We start from the raw sequence: 15,643 nt of genomic DNA, 5'->3' as shown, positions 1-15,643 counted from the left end.
TACGGATTATTACCAACTGTTTCTTACTATAATTACATTTCAAATACTCTAATCTAAGGTGATAGTGATTCATGATAAACTAGAGTCCTTGTGCGCACCGTGCATTGCTCCTTACGCCATGTGTTACCTAATAAAGTTAAACTTGATAAATCAATTTATTTAACCTGATAAAATATGTTGAGTTGAATTACGTGATTCAATCTTTTAACTAGCATAATTCAATCCGTCAACTCAGAGTAAATGGGTTAGCATAATGTTGTGATCGTAACATTAATTATATTGTTTATTTTTTATAGTTTGTATTTTTTTTTCATGTATTTGGTGACTGAACTTATGAATATTTTAATAACTCTTCTTTAAATATTGATGCATCAAACTCGCAACATAATATAGTTTGGTTAAGTTGAAATTTAATCTCAATATAACTCATTGTGTTATCTAAAAAAAAAAACTCATTGTGTGATGATAACTGGTTGAAGATGGATTGGATTGAGTCCAATTAAGTCATTATTACATCCTAATACTACCTTGAAAAGGAATTCTAGATGGTTGATTCTTCCGTTTGGCATTTGTCTAATCTTTTTCTCCCGTGTACAAGAAATCACCACGCGTTGTTCGTGTTTCGGCTAAAGTCCACACCGCGATGGCTAAAGAGTGAACACCTGTAGGTAAGGTAGTAGTAGACTGAGAAGCTTGTAGCTTGGAACGACCAATTCTTTTGTCGCAGTCAAATCATATGATAGTTACTCTCTCCTCCACCTTTTCAATTTCTTGTACTTCTTGAAAGAAGTAGGTCATTCATTTATGTTTTAGACTCTCCGGTTCTATCGAAAGATATTCTTATAATTTTTTAATTATTTAAGATATTCTTATAATTTTTAATTATTGGAATCAGTTATGAAACCAATTCTTTAATTAAGACTTGATGAGAAAATACACTCTTTCATTTAAGCTGAATATGAAAAAATTGGAAAGAAAAATAAAAATAATTAAAACGTGAAATTTTACCAAAGGAGAAGTAGGCCCCTAAAGTAATAGAAGGTGCCACCTGGCGTTCCTCTAATGAAAGACAGAGTACCGTTGCTTACGTACATAGGTTCCTCACACGTCAGACACTGAGGGGCAAGAATCAGGTGCAGGCAAATCCAGTGTGGTAGTGTGAGGAGGGTGGAATCACAGGTCATAAAATGAGCGGAGGGGACAGGTGGAGACGCAGCATAAGGCAGGGTGAGTAGGAGTACAATTTACAAACTTGCTTTTCTTTCTTTTCCCACTCCCAATTCACAATAGATGCGTGTCCCATCAACAAAACTTACATTTTCCTCACACGTGTCGCTTTCTCCTCTCTCCTTTCTGCTCCTTTTATCGTCTCCTCGCTTCTTTTTCTCCCCCCTGGCCTCCACTCTCTACCCTCAACTACGACCACACCACCGTTATGGACGAGGACGAGCAACTCGAACGATTCGACTCGGAGTTCGCCTCCACGAGTTCCATTTCCTCCACCCTCAGCACCGACGATTTCCGCAACCTCACCAGCTCCGGCGACATTTCCTCCATCAGCAGCGGCTCCGGCGAGATTCCTCCCGTCGCGGTCCTCGCGCCTCCGTTTCTCTACCGCGAGGGGTCCAATGACGTCGAGACGGCGCCGGCGCCCAGGGAGAAGTGCGTGGGAAGGAGTAACAAGGGAGTGAGCTGGGGGCACACTTCTGTGATTGGGAGAAGGAAAGAGATGGAGGACGCCATCGCCGTTATTCCGGGATTCATGTCTCGCACGTGCGATCGCGTCGGGGGTTGTACGGCTCCCGGTTCTAGATCCTCCGGCGAGATCGCTCCGCTTCATTTCTTCGGCGTTTACGACGGCCACGGTGGCTCTCAGGTACGTTACACCTTCTTCCCCTTCTTCTTTTTCCGTTTTTTAATTATAATAATTATATAACTTTCGTTAAATTTCGGTTTTCATATTGAAGTTTGAAAGAGGTGTTTCTGGTTATGGTGACTGGGCAAATAAAGAAAGGGAGTGTGGGGTTCTGATTAATGTTAATATTTGCTTATTCCTTTTTCAATTGTTATTTATCTGGTCGAATAGGATCGATGTTTATTTATTAATTATTTTTCTGTATATAGAACTATAAATAAAAAATGATATAGGAATTGTTAAACTGGGAATGTGGTTGGTGGGTGTGTTGCTTAGAAAGGCCACGTGTTTATAGGGTTATAGGGAGAGTGGTCCTTAGAGAGAGAAATTGACGATGCTTTTCATTTGGTTGTGACACGTGTAATAGGACTGTACATAATAGGGGCGTGGGCCTTTTCTCTTCCAGAACAGATACTTGAACCAATTAGGAATTTAGGAATGGGGATTGGTTAGCATGACTGAGATCTGACGTGGTTTTTATCGAAGAAAGTTTAGTTCAGTTTTGAAAATATACATGATTATCTCTTAATACGGTCTTTGATTAGTCTACCTTCAAAGATAAACTTTCAGTTTTGAAAAAAATAATAATTTAAAAACAACTTTACTTTTTATACATCAACCATTTAAAAATCATCGCTATTCTTTTATTAATAAAATTGATAACATTCAATTACGGGTGCCTTTGTACGATTATTTCAAAAATAATTTTAATTTTGAGTAGTTGATATGGTTGTATGTTGTTTATTTGCTGTGAAAAGAAACATATAATGGATTTGATAGTGGCCCGATTGGGGGAGATAAGAAGGAGTATGGATCGTAGGGGAAGGTTGGGCCACGTGGATGGAAGGATGGGCTTTTTGTCGAAAGGAAAGGTGTATTGTTAATGTGTGAGTAAGTGGGACCTACGCTCATTATGCGCCTTTGCGCTACTTTTGGCATATTATACTGGGGCTGACTGATGATGGTCTGCTTCATTTTGTAAAAGTTTTCCTATGCTCTTTTGAATACCAATTTCCAATTAATTATCATCCATAGTTGTTTATGTCACTAGGATTAAATCTCAATTGTTAAAAACATTATTCTTTATTCTTCCAACATATAAAACGATTTTCTCTGTATTGGGTACCGAACAACATCTAAAGTTTATGTGGAACTTTCTTTTCGTAGAAACATTTATGCTCTCCACGGTTCACTACAGATAAGATTCATGCTTTACTTAACAATTTTGCATTTATAATTTTAGGTTTCTTTTTCGGTAGAATACTGTATTGCTATTCTATAATTACTTTTGCTGATGTTTTGTACTTTAGTTACATGAAGCCAATAATCGTATGTGAGGTTTAGGACTGGTCTTTAAATAAGAAAGTGATATGCAAATTTGGGTAAGCAAAAGGTATGAAAAATTATTCCCCTTCCAAATAACTCTCAGAAGTTTGGTTTCATTCCCATTTGATTATAAATGCTATTTATGATTTATCCATCGGACAACTATTTTTGCAATTTTGTATTATTGTATATATAATTCAGAGGTCGAAAATGTGTGGATCCCAAGCCCTTAAGGGCACCTAATGAATTTCCATAATGGTCATTTATGCAACTGTCAACAAATGGTCATTTAACTATACCCGTTTTTATCTCTTTCCAACTCTGAACCGCGGAAAGCATAATCTCTAGTATCATTGTTTGTTATTGTGTATTTCTGTGGTAGCTTGTATCGTTTATTTGTATTTGTAGTCTATGTGCAACAGAATTTCAAGGTGAGTTGTGCGGAGAAAAAATGGGGAGCCCATTATATAGGCTATATAGCGTTGGTGCAGGAGTTTAGTTCACCAGAAAATTATATAAATTTTTAATGGTAAGTCTCGCCATTCTTGTTCTTGTACATTTAAGCGAAATGAGGAGGTAGACAGATTAAGATCTCACATGAAGATGCCTTATTAGTTTGTGAGTAGTTGTTGTTGAAAGGATGCTAAAAAACCAGTTGTTTGTTTTTTTTTATTATTAGAGGAATGTTAGCCAGATTCTTATGTCTCTTTCTAAAATGGTTGAAATTTATTGAATTTGACGCAGACCTATCAAAATTAGTTATTTCTAATAAATTTTAGCTTAATTGTTTCTGATGATGTGAGGCCAGGTCATTCTCTCTAATAAAACATCATCATTTTCTTCTTCTTACCATGTTACTGGATTGGAATATTGGATGATTATTTTACATTGTACTAAATTCATGGTTAAGAAAGGCAACTGAACTCTGAACGTCCTTCCCCTTGCACAGGAGAGGAGTAATAACTGTCCAAAATGCAAAGTGTGGAGTTCATTATAGATGGATGATATTTTGGTGTTGAAACGCGTCCAAAATTTTCCCTAAATGGCTAATTTTTCTCTAAACCATTACCATACTGAGCTTTGATTCTAGTCGAATGCATTGGTCCAACGCTGTCTTCATAATACAAAAAGCTACCTTAGAAAAAACACAAAAGGCTAGCCAGAAAATATCTGTCCGTCCAGATGAAGTTAAAACTTTAATACAAGACTCTTTCTTTACATTGTGTTGAAGTATTCATTTTTTATTTTTATTTTTGCCCCTCATGACTATTAAACTTAATTTCTGATTTCTCTACAATTAATGTGACAGTAAAACTTAACTTCAAATGAGGATATTGATTCATGTGATTCCGTTAAACAAATACCGTACCTTATAAATTGGATGGGACTGTATCATGAGTAGTTTACCATTCTCCTAACTAACTTTTGTGGTAATTTAATCCTAGGTGGCTAAGTTTTGTGCGAAGCGGATGCACGATGTTATAGCAGAGGAATGGGACCGAGAAATAGGAGGTGCCGCTGAATGGCAGAGAAGATGGGAAGCTGTATTTGCTAACAGTTTTGAGAGGACTGATAATGAAATCCTCTCAGACGCAGTTGCACCAGAAATGGTAGGATCTACTGCCTCTGTGGTGGTTCTATCTGGTTGCCAAATTATTACATCCAACTGCGGCGACTCAAGGGTAGTTCTTTGCCGCAGGACACAAACTATCCCCTTGACAGTGGATCAGAAGGTAAGGTTAAGGTTTACTTACTTATGTTGATATAACTGCGACCATGTGATCATGTGTTCCGTTTTAGGTTTCTTGAAAATGGAAAATTCTATGCACTGTCAGTTCAATAAATAAGGCTGGTTATCTTTGTCTGACATGTATTAGTATTTTGTTTTCAAGTGTATGTATAGAAGATAAGATTATTGTTAACAGTTACGTAAATAAAAAGATAAAAGCAGTTCACCTTTACTGCTTTTGAAGTTCAAGATAATTGTAACTCATGAGAGGGATCATTAAGAAAAACTCGTCTATGCAGCCATGTATTCGAAACATTCAGGGACGGACAATAATCCTCTAGGTGGGCCTCTATTGCAGCTCTGCCCAGTAGTATTGGGAGTGACTTCCCATTCTACCGTTTGTCACTGAAAAAAAAAATCAGGGACGGATCTGAGGGAAACTCTAAAATAAATTTAAAAAATTGTATATATTGATTTAAATTTTTTATATAAAATATATGTGATGTTATAATTATTAATTTAAGTATGTTATTGAAGGTATTTCTTACTCCCTCCCTTATTTGTATTTCATTAACGGAATTGAGATACCATTGTCCTTGTTTGTACAGCCGGATAGACAAGATGAACTCTTGAGAATTGAAGGAGGAGGAGGAAAAGTCATAAACTGGAATGGAGCTAGGGTATTTGGTGTTCTTGCCATGTCCAGGGCCATAGGTACCTTGATTTATCTTCATACGAATAATACCCAATCTTAGGTTAAGAGTTTGCGAACTGGTTTCTTCTTTTGATCTATTGATTAAGGCATCAAGTTCCTTTCAACACTAATATGGCCAATGATCTCTCTGCTATGAGGTAATAAAGGATGCAACCAGCTATAAGCGTCCAATGATTTGTGAGACTGTTCCAAATGATTTGGATCATGTAAACCCTGCGATTATAATAATTATCTATATTACTACAGTACAATATTCATTTCCTTTCTGGTGTCACCATAAATGAGTTATTAAAAGAAAAACAAAATTCCCTCAAAAAAGGAAAAGAAAAACAAAATGTGCAATTACAGAAACTCATTGCATTAGCTGCCTGATAATGGGACCATGGGAGAATGGAAGTTAAATAAGGGAAGGAGATCTGAACTTGAGTTGAAAACCATCTAATTTGTTTTGTTACTGCTTAAATAAGGTGTAGTTTTCAAAAATCAAAGTTACATTACCAATGTCAACAATCTTGATTGTGATGTGGTTGCCCATCTTTATCATACCAAAGTCTTTTCCTTGAATATGATGAGAATCCTTCATGAGATTGAGGGGTAATGTGGAAGAACAGTTCTAAGTCAAAAATCCAAATCAACAGCAATCACCAGACACCACATTTACATAACTTCCCCCTCCAATAAAAAGTATATTCTTATCATTTGAAGACACTCCTTTCTGCTTCTCGAATTTAATTTAATCAGGGTGGACTATTCCATCCACTAACTTCTTGTGGCTGAGATTGCCACAATAATACAACTTAGACTTTTTGTGAGACTTGGATCTTCCTCATGATTTCCCTTGGGTTCCTTTACCATGATACTCACCTCTTCCTTTATTTTCAACAAGATTGACTATGGACATCTAGGAACCAAGTCTATGACTTGTCCTGTATTTACCTGCTTAACGATGATATTTCAGGTGATCGGTACTTGAGACCGTGGATTATTCCGGTGCCAGAGATAACTTTCACAGCAAGAACCGATGAGGATGAGTGCTTAGTTTTGGCAAGTGATGGACTCTGGGATGTAATGACCAATGAAGAGGTTGGAGAAGTAGCACGCCGCATTCTTAGAAGGCGTCGCAGATCCTTGTCAATGGAGGAAACATCTCCTGCACAAGTTGTTGCCGAAAGCTTGACTGAAATTGCATATGGTCGAAATAGTAAAGATAACATTTCAATCATAGTTGTTGATCTGAAATCAAAGAGAAAACGTCAGCAAAGGCCTCCTTTAATTTCCTAAGAAACTGATTCTCTTCAATATTTTTCAATCTTGAGAAGGGCAAAGAGACGGTAATGAAACTGTAGAGTGGATCTATAAAGCAAACCCTCTTTATTTCTTTTTTTTTTTTTTTGATGACCCATTGGTACTTGGTATCACTTCAGCTTGTGTTTCTCCTAACCTTCTGTACAGAGTTGATTGGCAAAAAGAATCTGCTTCATGACAAGTGACAACTGGCTAGGGCTTGCATGTTGTTAATTGTTATAATGATGTTTAGATTATTACTCTTTTTATTTTTCCCATTTGGTCCTGATTCCTTAACGGGTTATGCAATAAAACTTTATATAAAATCAATTTGTTTTAGTTTCATCTATTTAATGTTTATTAAGAAAAAGAGACACAACTATAATATGATTTTATCATATTTAAATGTTACTAAAGATTTCTTGATATGATTTTATGGTTTGTAATAGGATTAAAGAATGTTTTACTTTAATTACATAATTATTGTTTAAAAGTTATGCGTGGCACAAAAGAAAATATCACTCTCTACATAATAATGATTTGATGCCATCTTTATTCCGATCATAAGTAGGTTTCTCTTTCTGCAAATATATTTCAAACCAATAATATGGCTTGATGTCATTTAGAATTTGGCAAATTCAGTTTCATGAAAAAAAATTGACAAGCAGCTATAATCCCTCAACATGGATTAGCCATCTCTCAGACAACGGATGCATTTTTTCCCCCCTATATATATAGCATATATAATTTTTAATATGTACATAGCATGAAAATGCAACAAAGACGAGAAACTCCTATTTTGATTTTTGGGTTGCTCTAAAGATCTTTATCATGTTTAAATGATGTTATCATCAAACTACAAATAGATGTTTTCAGTCAGACTCCGTAATATTTTATTTTATCTAAAACTATGTTTATAATTTCTTACTTTATTTTGAAACTTTGGCCTTTTAAGAACAAATCGGACAAGGGATCAATGTATGAAAAGTTTGAAAACTAACAAGTCCACCAATATAATTTATCACGCTAGAGAAAAAGCATCCTTGCAACATTTATATGGGTATTCTTTAGCACATAATTTATCAGTGGGATGTGTGAGCTAATATTAATATCTATCCCAACATCCAGGTTTATTCATCATAACTATTTTATGCCATGAAAGTCATTCCATAGAAAAGTATATAAATCTTCCAAACCAAATACTTGAACTGTTCTATATCATTCATTCATAAAACTGAATGTCTAACACGTGCATCACATGGGTCTATACTCTATAACCTAGTCATGGACATCTCAGCATTTGTGTATTTAGACCAGAGCCTGAAAAGAATCATAGGTTAGTGAGATGTCAAATTTCGCATGAACTTAGGCATGCAACAATTCTCTGAAAACTGAGTTTGGAATAGTTTCACATCCGCGCAATGCAAAATCCAAGGTATTAAGTTCGGAAAGTTTAAGGAATGGCCAAAAATATTCATTCAATCATGTGCCCTCGCAATTCCAATTACTCATCTCTTCCAGTGTCCGGAGGATGATTGCATTTTCCACCAATTAGAAAGTTAAACAAATTTCCTCTGGATGGTCGAGCATCTGTTGCAGACATATACAAGCCTACGCCTCATATCCCATTTAGTGACTTGTGTTGCATTGAAGGATTTCCCATCATCAAGCGTACCTTAAAAAAGATGCGTAAACAGCATGGACAGGTTATTAGTGATAGATGTGACGTCTTCTATCCCTCATATATGTACTAATAATAAAAGAAATAAGAAATCAAAATTAATTAAAAAATTTTAAAACACATCTAAATACAAGTCTTTCAAAAGGATAAAAGGCTCACATTCATTTTTTTAACATCATAATAAGACTTGTCCAAATAAATAATAAATCATATCGGCTCAAAACAAGGTCGTCCCAGACTTCATGTAATTAATATAAAAATCTATACCCCAATATCACATCCTATCAAAGCATTGGATTCTCGTGTCCTCTAGTATCAAGTTCTTCGTAGTCATCCACTTAATCATCTGCTTCCACGAACACAAAGTTCGAGATTATCATAGGATCCAAACACAAATAACACATGGGGAGTGAGTTATCACATTCCTAACTAATAAAGAGAAACAAGATAATATGTAGGTATAAATATCATATAAACAAAATACAACTTACTTAAGTATAGCTCACGTTATTTCACCACTTTGACACACAACATCACATCACAACACTACACGTCTCATTCGTTTTCACAACATTCACGTACTCAATGATCAAAACACAATATCACAAAATCAATCAATATTGATCATTATACACGCGTTATGCAACATATACACTAAGACTCAATCCTATATGCAATATGGTACCATGTCAAAGAAATATCTCGTCGAGTGTCTAAGAGTACATGATAAGACAAATCACACACTAGCAAGTCAGGTCACTCTCACTAGGTAAAATCAAGTCAGGTCACGCTGTTTTGCGAGAATGCTCCAACCATATGGGATCAACATAGGCTTAAAGGAGCACTCACACCGGGTGTATTTACCCCCAAGGCCTACACTTTGAAGAGTCCATTAGGGAATCTCCCTCCTGATTCAGGTCCAACCCAGAAAACATTTTAACACACAGACTCTATCTATGAACTGTACAAAACACACGACACCTCAATTGTTCTCAAAATATTTTATCTCGTCGCGCTTGTGATTTAACTCGTCGGGTCCCCATGGTTCCTATCACAATACTCGTCGCGCATTAACTCGTCGCCCTTAAAGGGTCTTATAGTCGTGTGATTGTACAATTCATAGCTCATAACTCAATGCACACAACATTTCAATGCACACAATATCTCAATGTACATATATATTACAAGTCAATGCATACTCAATTTATCACATACACTCGGTCTCAATCATAATGGTATGATCCCAATTTAACATGTTATCACACCTCATGAATCATATACACTTTACCAATGAATTATGCAATACACACGACTCTTCAATTGTTTTCAAAATAATTTTATCTTGTTGCACTTGTGATTAAACTCATCGAGTTCGCACAGTTGATCCCATCACAATACTCGTCGCACAAAAATTTGTCGCCCTTAAAGGGTCTTATAATTGTGTGATTGCATAGTTCATAGCTCACAACTCAATACCATGTATTTCACCATTCATCACAAGTTTAATTTATCACCAACTCACAATTTGAATCACCATTTCATAATCTCAATATAACAATTTATACAAAAGATTTATCACAACATGAGAAGTAAAACCCCTCAAATAATTTCACACAATTATATCAAAATCAATTAATCAAAATCATAGGTACAAAAAAATGAAAACACCAAGAGTACTCTATTTTATCAACCAATTTGTATCAGGACATCAATATTGTATTTATAATCATAAAGGAAAAATTACAATTTAATAAACATCCCAAAATAAACTCAATTTAATTCCCTACACATCCCTTATTTTGATAAACTCATCTCTTACTTCTAAGCGGGTTCATGTGTGTATTGTGACAGCAATAGCGGCATCTATAGCAGTTTCCTGAAATTCCTCAATTTTTTTCCTCTGACTGCTCTGATAGAGTTCTCAAACGTTAGAGAGAAGGAGAAGGGATTGAAACCTTCATTCCACTGTCTATGTGCGATGAATATTTCTCCCTCTACAGACATTATTTTGCAAATCTCAACGGTGAAGATGTGCGGAAATAAATCGCAAAGCACATATCAAAATTTCACAATAATCCAACGGTTAACTAATCTAAGATCGTAGTTTTACTGAGACAGTTCTGGATTTATACGGAAAAAAAAATTACGATGCAAAGGATATTTCTCTTAGATCCGACATATTTTCATAACTTCCAACGGTGAGAATGCTCAGAATTGATTTAGGAATCTGGTGCTGAAAAATCATGATGATCCATCGGTTAACGAGTTTGAGATCGTCATTATAATAAAATAGGTTTGGGTGTATACGAAAAAAAAGTGGGAATTTTAGGAGGGAAAAAGAGAAAACGAAATTGAAAAGAAAAAAAGGCGTAGAAGCTATCGTTAATCTAAAAATTGACCTAATATATCTAGGTAGAGTACTCACAACTTATTATTTACTTTATTTATTTATTTTTATTATTTTATAAAAAGAAACTCTATGTTCTTTCCTATCAAATGAATAAATAAAATATTTTTTTTATTTTCTCTCCAACCATTATTTTAATTAATAAAGTTATTTCTCATTTATTTGATTATAAAAATCTCATCATTTTTCTAAAACTCTATTTATTTATAAATAACAATCCTTTTTAAATAGTTTAAAAAAAATGGAATGTTACAATAGAATTAACCATGATATTCATAAAGCATCAAATCAAAGCTTTCAATATTCAAGAACATGCACACACAGAAAAACCTATTTTGAGCAATATAACTTCACCTTGATTTGTAAACAAATATATTCTTCAGATATCAAATGTACTCTCTTATCTATTGCTTGGAACATCATGCCAACTTATACCAGAACCAATTTAAGATTAATGACTTTGCAATTTTCACAGTGATGGGCATGCAATAGGAAACACAACTAAGCAAAAATGCATATTTATATTTGTTCAAAGTAGTACGCTTTTTGGTATCATTCAGAGTAGTAAGCTTATCGTGTTTAAAATTGCATGAATATTTTTATTTAGATAAATGCCAAAGAAAAGGAATGACTACTTTAGGCGTAGATTTATGGTGTAATTTACTTCAACATCCCATGAGGTTATTTATCATTGATTTTAACTTTCCTATGTTTCCCACGTTATCCCTTACTCCATTAATTCAGTTTTTTTCATTTATACTGTTATACATTGAGCCTGACATGTATCCTTGAAAATGGTTATGATGAATATGCAGCATGTTGATGCGTTGATTCAACAGTATGACAAAGATGAGCTTCTTAATTAATCTTTTTGTAATAATGTGAAAGATATATATTAGTTTCACAGTTGATACATACCTTTTTCATCAAATAATGACATGAAGATTGCTAAACAAAAACAAACACTAATATCTTCCCCTGAAATGCAAAGAAAAATATATTAGTTGTTAGAAAGGTCTTCCAGAATGATTTAGATGGATTAAGGAAAAGGCACCCAGAGATTCAAAATGATAATAGATAGAAAGAAAAGGTAAGGATACCCACAGGGGAAGGTGCAAGGAACAGTCCCATTGAAGAGCACTTTGATGATGTTGACAGCCATTAGAATCCTGTCAGGGAAGCGCTTTCCTCTGATGCAGCCTCCCTTCTGTCCTCAGCGCGTTGTACAAACTGTTCTCTCTTCGCTTTATGCAACAAACAACTGATCATTTACTAATTTTTAATTCAAATATACTTTTTATTTTTCAATTTATTTACATAATGACGATTTTAATCATATTTATATAAAATATATTAGGTAGTGTAATAGTTCTATTGTTTGATGGGTTAAAGTTTGAAAAATAATACTGTTTCAATTTCCAAAATATTGGAGTGAAGTTGATATGATATGAGGATTAAAATTGTACAGTTTTTATAAAATATAAGAATCAATATAGATCCATTATATTTAAAATTGAGTTTCACGTTGACACTCCTTTCAGAACTGTAGTTTCACTTCAACATTTTCATAAAATGTTATATGAATCAAAATTAAAATTCTGTAAAATTTAGAGACAAAAACCATCTATCCATTATAATATTGAGATAAAAATTGTGATAAAACTTATTTAAATTTAGTTGTTATAAGTTATATATATTCATGAATAAAATATTGGACGCAAGAGAATATCTAAACGAAATGTGCAATAGATACTAATTCTGCCTCCACATTGTGTCCACACCACACCTTTTACTTTAGAAACAAGTACTAAGCAATTTGCTTGGACTTTAATGTTTAAAACTTGAAATCTTGGCAGCATGTTTGAGTACTCCATTGGTTGCTGAAGAAGCTGGAGTGAATGCCTTTCGTATCTTAAAGACATTCCAAGCAGTGTTAGCAGCATGTCCCGCAGTTGCAAATACATGCTCAGTAGCTTCCCCTGCGCTCTCCCCAAACCTGTTGTTCAAGGACCGTGTATGACATTAAATTTAAACAATAGCATATGCACATAACAACTGGGAATTCCATTCAAAATTTTATTCTTTCTGACCCTTATTTTGGCCACATGAGAGTTATACCAAGGGATATGGGGATTGATGCCACAGTCATTGCTTGTATACTGTTGGTGTATTTGATTGGACTCAAGGGTTATTTGAGTTGGGGGCAGTTCATTTTAATGCCTCAAGTGGCATTGAAATCCAACTATAAATTTCTGCTATACTATTGTTCAATCAAATGTCATTTACCTGTTAGAGACCACTCTGGATGCAGCTTTGGAGGTGGCAGAAAGAGTTTGTTTCTCAGCAGCTTCAGCTGCATCTAAAACCTTGTCTGCAGCATTACATGAGATAGAAATTAAAGAAAGTCAGGGTGGTGCTGCTTATTTGAAAGAAAAGTAATGTTATGAAGTGTTTGACTTAGTTTTACTTACTGACTGCATCTAGGGAAGCCAACAGAACCTCCCCAGGAAGCATCCTTAGGAATGCCTTTCCTGATTGGGATTTAACCACAGGAGCCATCACTGATCCACTAACTATACCAACACCATTAAGCACAGATTTGCTTAACTTTTCTGTCATCTTGGACAGCTTCCTCACACTATAATGCAAATACAAAAGACAATTAATGGTAACTCATTCACATGTGCACTAGGTATTGTGATTCATATGTGTCCAGTGCCATTCTTTGAATACCGTTTGAGGTTTTTATTAATCTTGTTCTTCTTTGAGGCACTGGCAGTCTTGTAGCTCATACTTTCCCTGGCTACAACACCATTTTTCTCACGTGTAGAACTATTTAGGATCGTTTCCCCTCCTTTCTGGACCTGGTGATTTTCCACCGAACAAGTTTTAGATAAAATTTAGTGATATACTTTACAAATAGCTTTTTAGTTGTCTTTCCTTTTTTTTTTCCTCTCTTCAACTTTATCATTCAGAAATAATGGTAAACACTCTTTTGAATACATTTCATTATTGGTTAAAATTGATTAGAAATCACAAAATTTTATGAGTTCTATACTTACAAGTCTCACTCATGATTTTGTAATTTCTAATAAATTTTAACTAATAACAAAAGAGCATATTAAAAAGAATATGCTACTAGTAATCCTTTCTGTCACAGTCACACTTTTCTAGCCTCAAGAAATTATAAGGTTCAAGTATCATAAAATAAAAAGTGAAAAGCACTGAATTAATCTAGTAATTCAACTAGAGAACCAAACCTTATTGCTGTAAGCATTGCTGCATATGAAGATGCCCTTCACAATCTGACCAGTCCCTCCTGCGATTGCCTTGGCCAGAAAATGATTGTAATCATCAACCTTTGGAGCAAACTCCCTCCAATCTAGATTGTTCTTCTTGCTCAAATTCAAGCCAGAAAAGCAAGAGTGGTCCTTCAGGAACGAGTCCAGCAAACTCAAGCTTCCCAAACTAGCCTCTGAAAAGGTCACACCATAGCTGAGAGGCTCACCATTTTTCACAAGCAAGGAAAACAGGTAATGGAGAGAATCTAACTTCACTACTGGCATATCTTTTGTCAAAGGCCACTGAAGATCATCTCCTACTTTTATGATTGTAGCCAGAGACACATTCTCTTCAAAGGTTTTGATGATCATGAAGTGCCCTTGAGACAGTTCAAGAGCTTCTCCTTCATCCATCAGATGAACTTTACAAGCTGGTATTTGCATGAGAACTTCTTGTTTGAGTCCTGAGTATTCTCCAACACTTAAAGCAGCCATGGGTGGTGGTATAGCTGTGGAGCCACGGAAGCAGCACCACATCAGTGCTTTCTCTTTCTTGGGAGCTATGTTAATCGAGATAAAGTCTTCATTGCTGGGGATTCCTTTGTTCGTTGCTTTTTTCTGTTGCTGATGGCATTTTTAGCTATTCCTTTTTAAATTATCAAACTTAGTTTCTGAAAAATTATCAATATATAATAAGTCTATTTCTTAATACAAATAATTTGTGACAATTTAAAATCATGAAAAAGTTACCGTTATAAATTACTACAAATTACTTTAAAAAAAATAGGATAAGTCACCCATGCATTCAGAAACTACACTAGTTTTGAAAATTTTAAAAGGGGGCACCGTATTCGTAAAAAAGCCGTTCCTGATATTTGGTGTTGAGGTGATATGACTTTCGGTGGAATGTATTCTATAGAAAATAAAATAAAGACCTTATTGAAAAATGTGCAATAGCATTACAGCTTGCCCCCTGTATGAATTCAAAGACTTTTTTTTATAACTTTCACCCTGCAATTTTGACCTTCCTTCTTTATTTTTGCAAGGTACCTATTCATGATGTTATTGGTAGAGACTAAAAAACAAGAGCAGGACGCGACCTTTCATGTGAATTGTTAGGAAAATTAGGCAATTCCAAGTTCTAGCTGTTTCTTTTCTTTCAACATTAAAAATGTAGCAAGTTTCTTTTAATTTAATTTTACTGTACTTTTTATTTTGTTGACTTATTTAAAAATTTTGAAACACTTCATGTAATTAACATAGTAAAAAAAATCATTAAATGCTGTGTGAAGATAAAATTGATTA

At 34.7% G+C, this 15,643-nt stretch overlaps 2 protein-coding genes across 2 annotated transcripts; one reads left to right on the top strand and one right to left on the bottom strand.

Annotated features, from left to right (window-relative positions):
- Positions 1-1,130: 1,130 nt before the first annotated feature.
- On the top strand, positions 1,131-7,238 carry LOC100793293 (probable protein phosphatase 2C 6). The gene is made up of 4 exons (XM_003530462.5): positions 1,131-1,876; positions 4,687-4,974; positions 5,579-5,684; positions 6,644-7,238. Exons 1-4 carry the CDS (start codon positions 1,436-1,438, stop codon positions 6,964-6,966), a joined length of 1,158 nt encoding a protein of 385 aa, XP_003530510.1. The 5' UTR covers positions 1,131-1,435; the 3' UTR covers positions 6,967-7,238.
- A 5,470-nt stretch (positions 7,239-12,708) lies between these two features.
- LOC100803010 (senescence/dehydration-associated protein At4g35985, chloroplastic) lies at positions 12,709-15,154 on the bottom strand. Its single transcript, XM_003532426.5, has 5 exons — positions 14,318-15,154; positions 13,791-13,921; positions 13,529-13,695; positions 13,344-13,428; positions 12,709-13,053 (listed from the first exon to the last, which is right to left on the bottom strand). The coding sequence occupies exons 1-5, from the start codon at positions 14,873-14,875 to the stop codon at positions 12,885-12,887; spliced, it is 1,110 nt and encodes a 369-aa protein (XP_003532474.1). The 5' UTR covers positions 14,876-15,154; the 3' UTR covers positions 12,709-12,884.
- Between the last annotated feature and the right edge of the window lie 489 nt (positions 15,155-15,643).

This window comes from Glycine max, chromosome 8, assembly GCF_000004515.6.
Source record: "Glycine max cultivar Williams 82 chromosome 8, Glycine_max_v4.0, whole genome shotgun sequence".
NCBI lineage: Eukaryota > Viridiplantae > Streptophyta > Magnoliopsida > Fabales > Fabaceae > Glycine > Glycine max.
This window is presented reverse-complemented; position numbering and strand designations above follow the sequence as displayed.

Excerpts from the sequence above, each read along its gene's own strand:
- LOC100793293 (XM_003530462.5), top strand. The coding sequence starts at position 1,436 with ATGGACGAGGACGAGCAACTCGAACGATTCGACTCGGAGTTCGCCTCC. Across the intron at positions 4,975-5,578 it reads CCTTGACAGTGGATCAGAAG|CCGGATAGACAAGATGAACT; the intron begins GTAAGGTTAAGG and ends TTGTTTGTACAG. Across the intron at positions 5,685-6,643 it reads TGCCATGTCCAGGGCCATAG|GTGATCGGTACTTGAGACCG; the intron begins GTACCTTGATTT and ends ATGATATTTCAG.
- LOC100803010 (XM_003532426.5), bottom strand. The coding sequence starts at position 14,875 with ATGTGGTGCTGCTTCCGTGGCTCCACAGCTATACCACCACCCATGGCT. Across the intron at positions 13,922-14,317 it reads GCAATGCTTACAGCAATAAG|GTCCAGAAAGGAGGGGAAAC; the intron begins GTTTGGTTCTCT and ends GAAAATCACCAG. Across the intron at positions 13,429-13,528 it reads GGCTTCCCTAGATGCAGTCA|ACAAGGTTTTAGATGCAGCT; the intron begins GTAAGTAAAACT and ends GTAATGCTGCAG.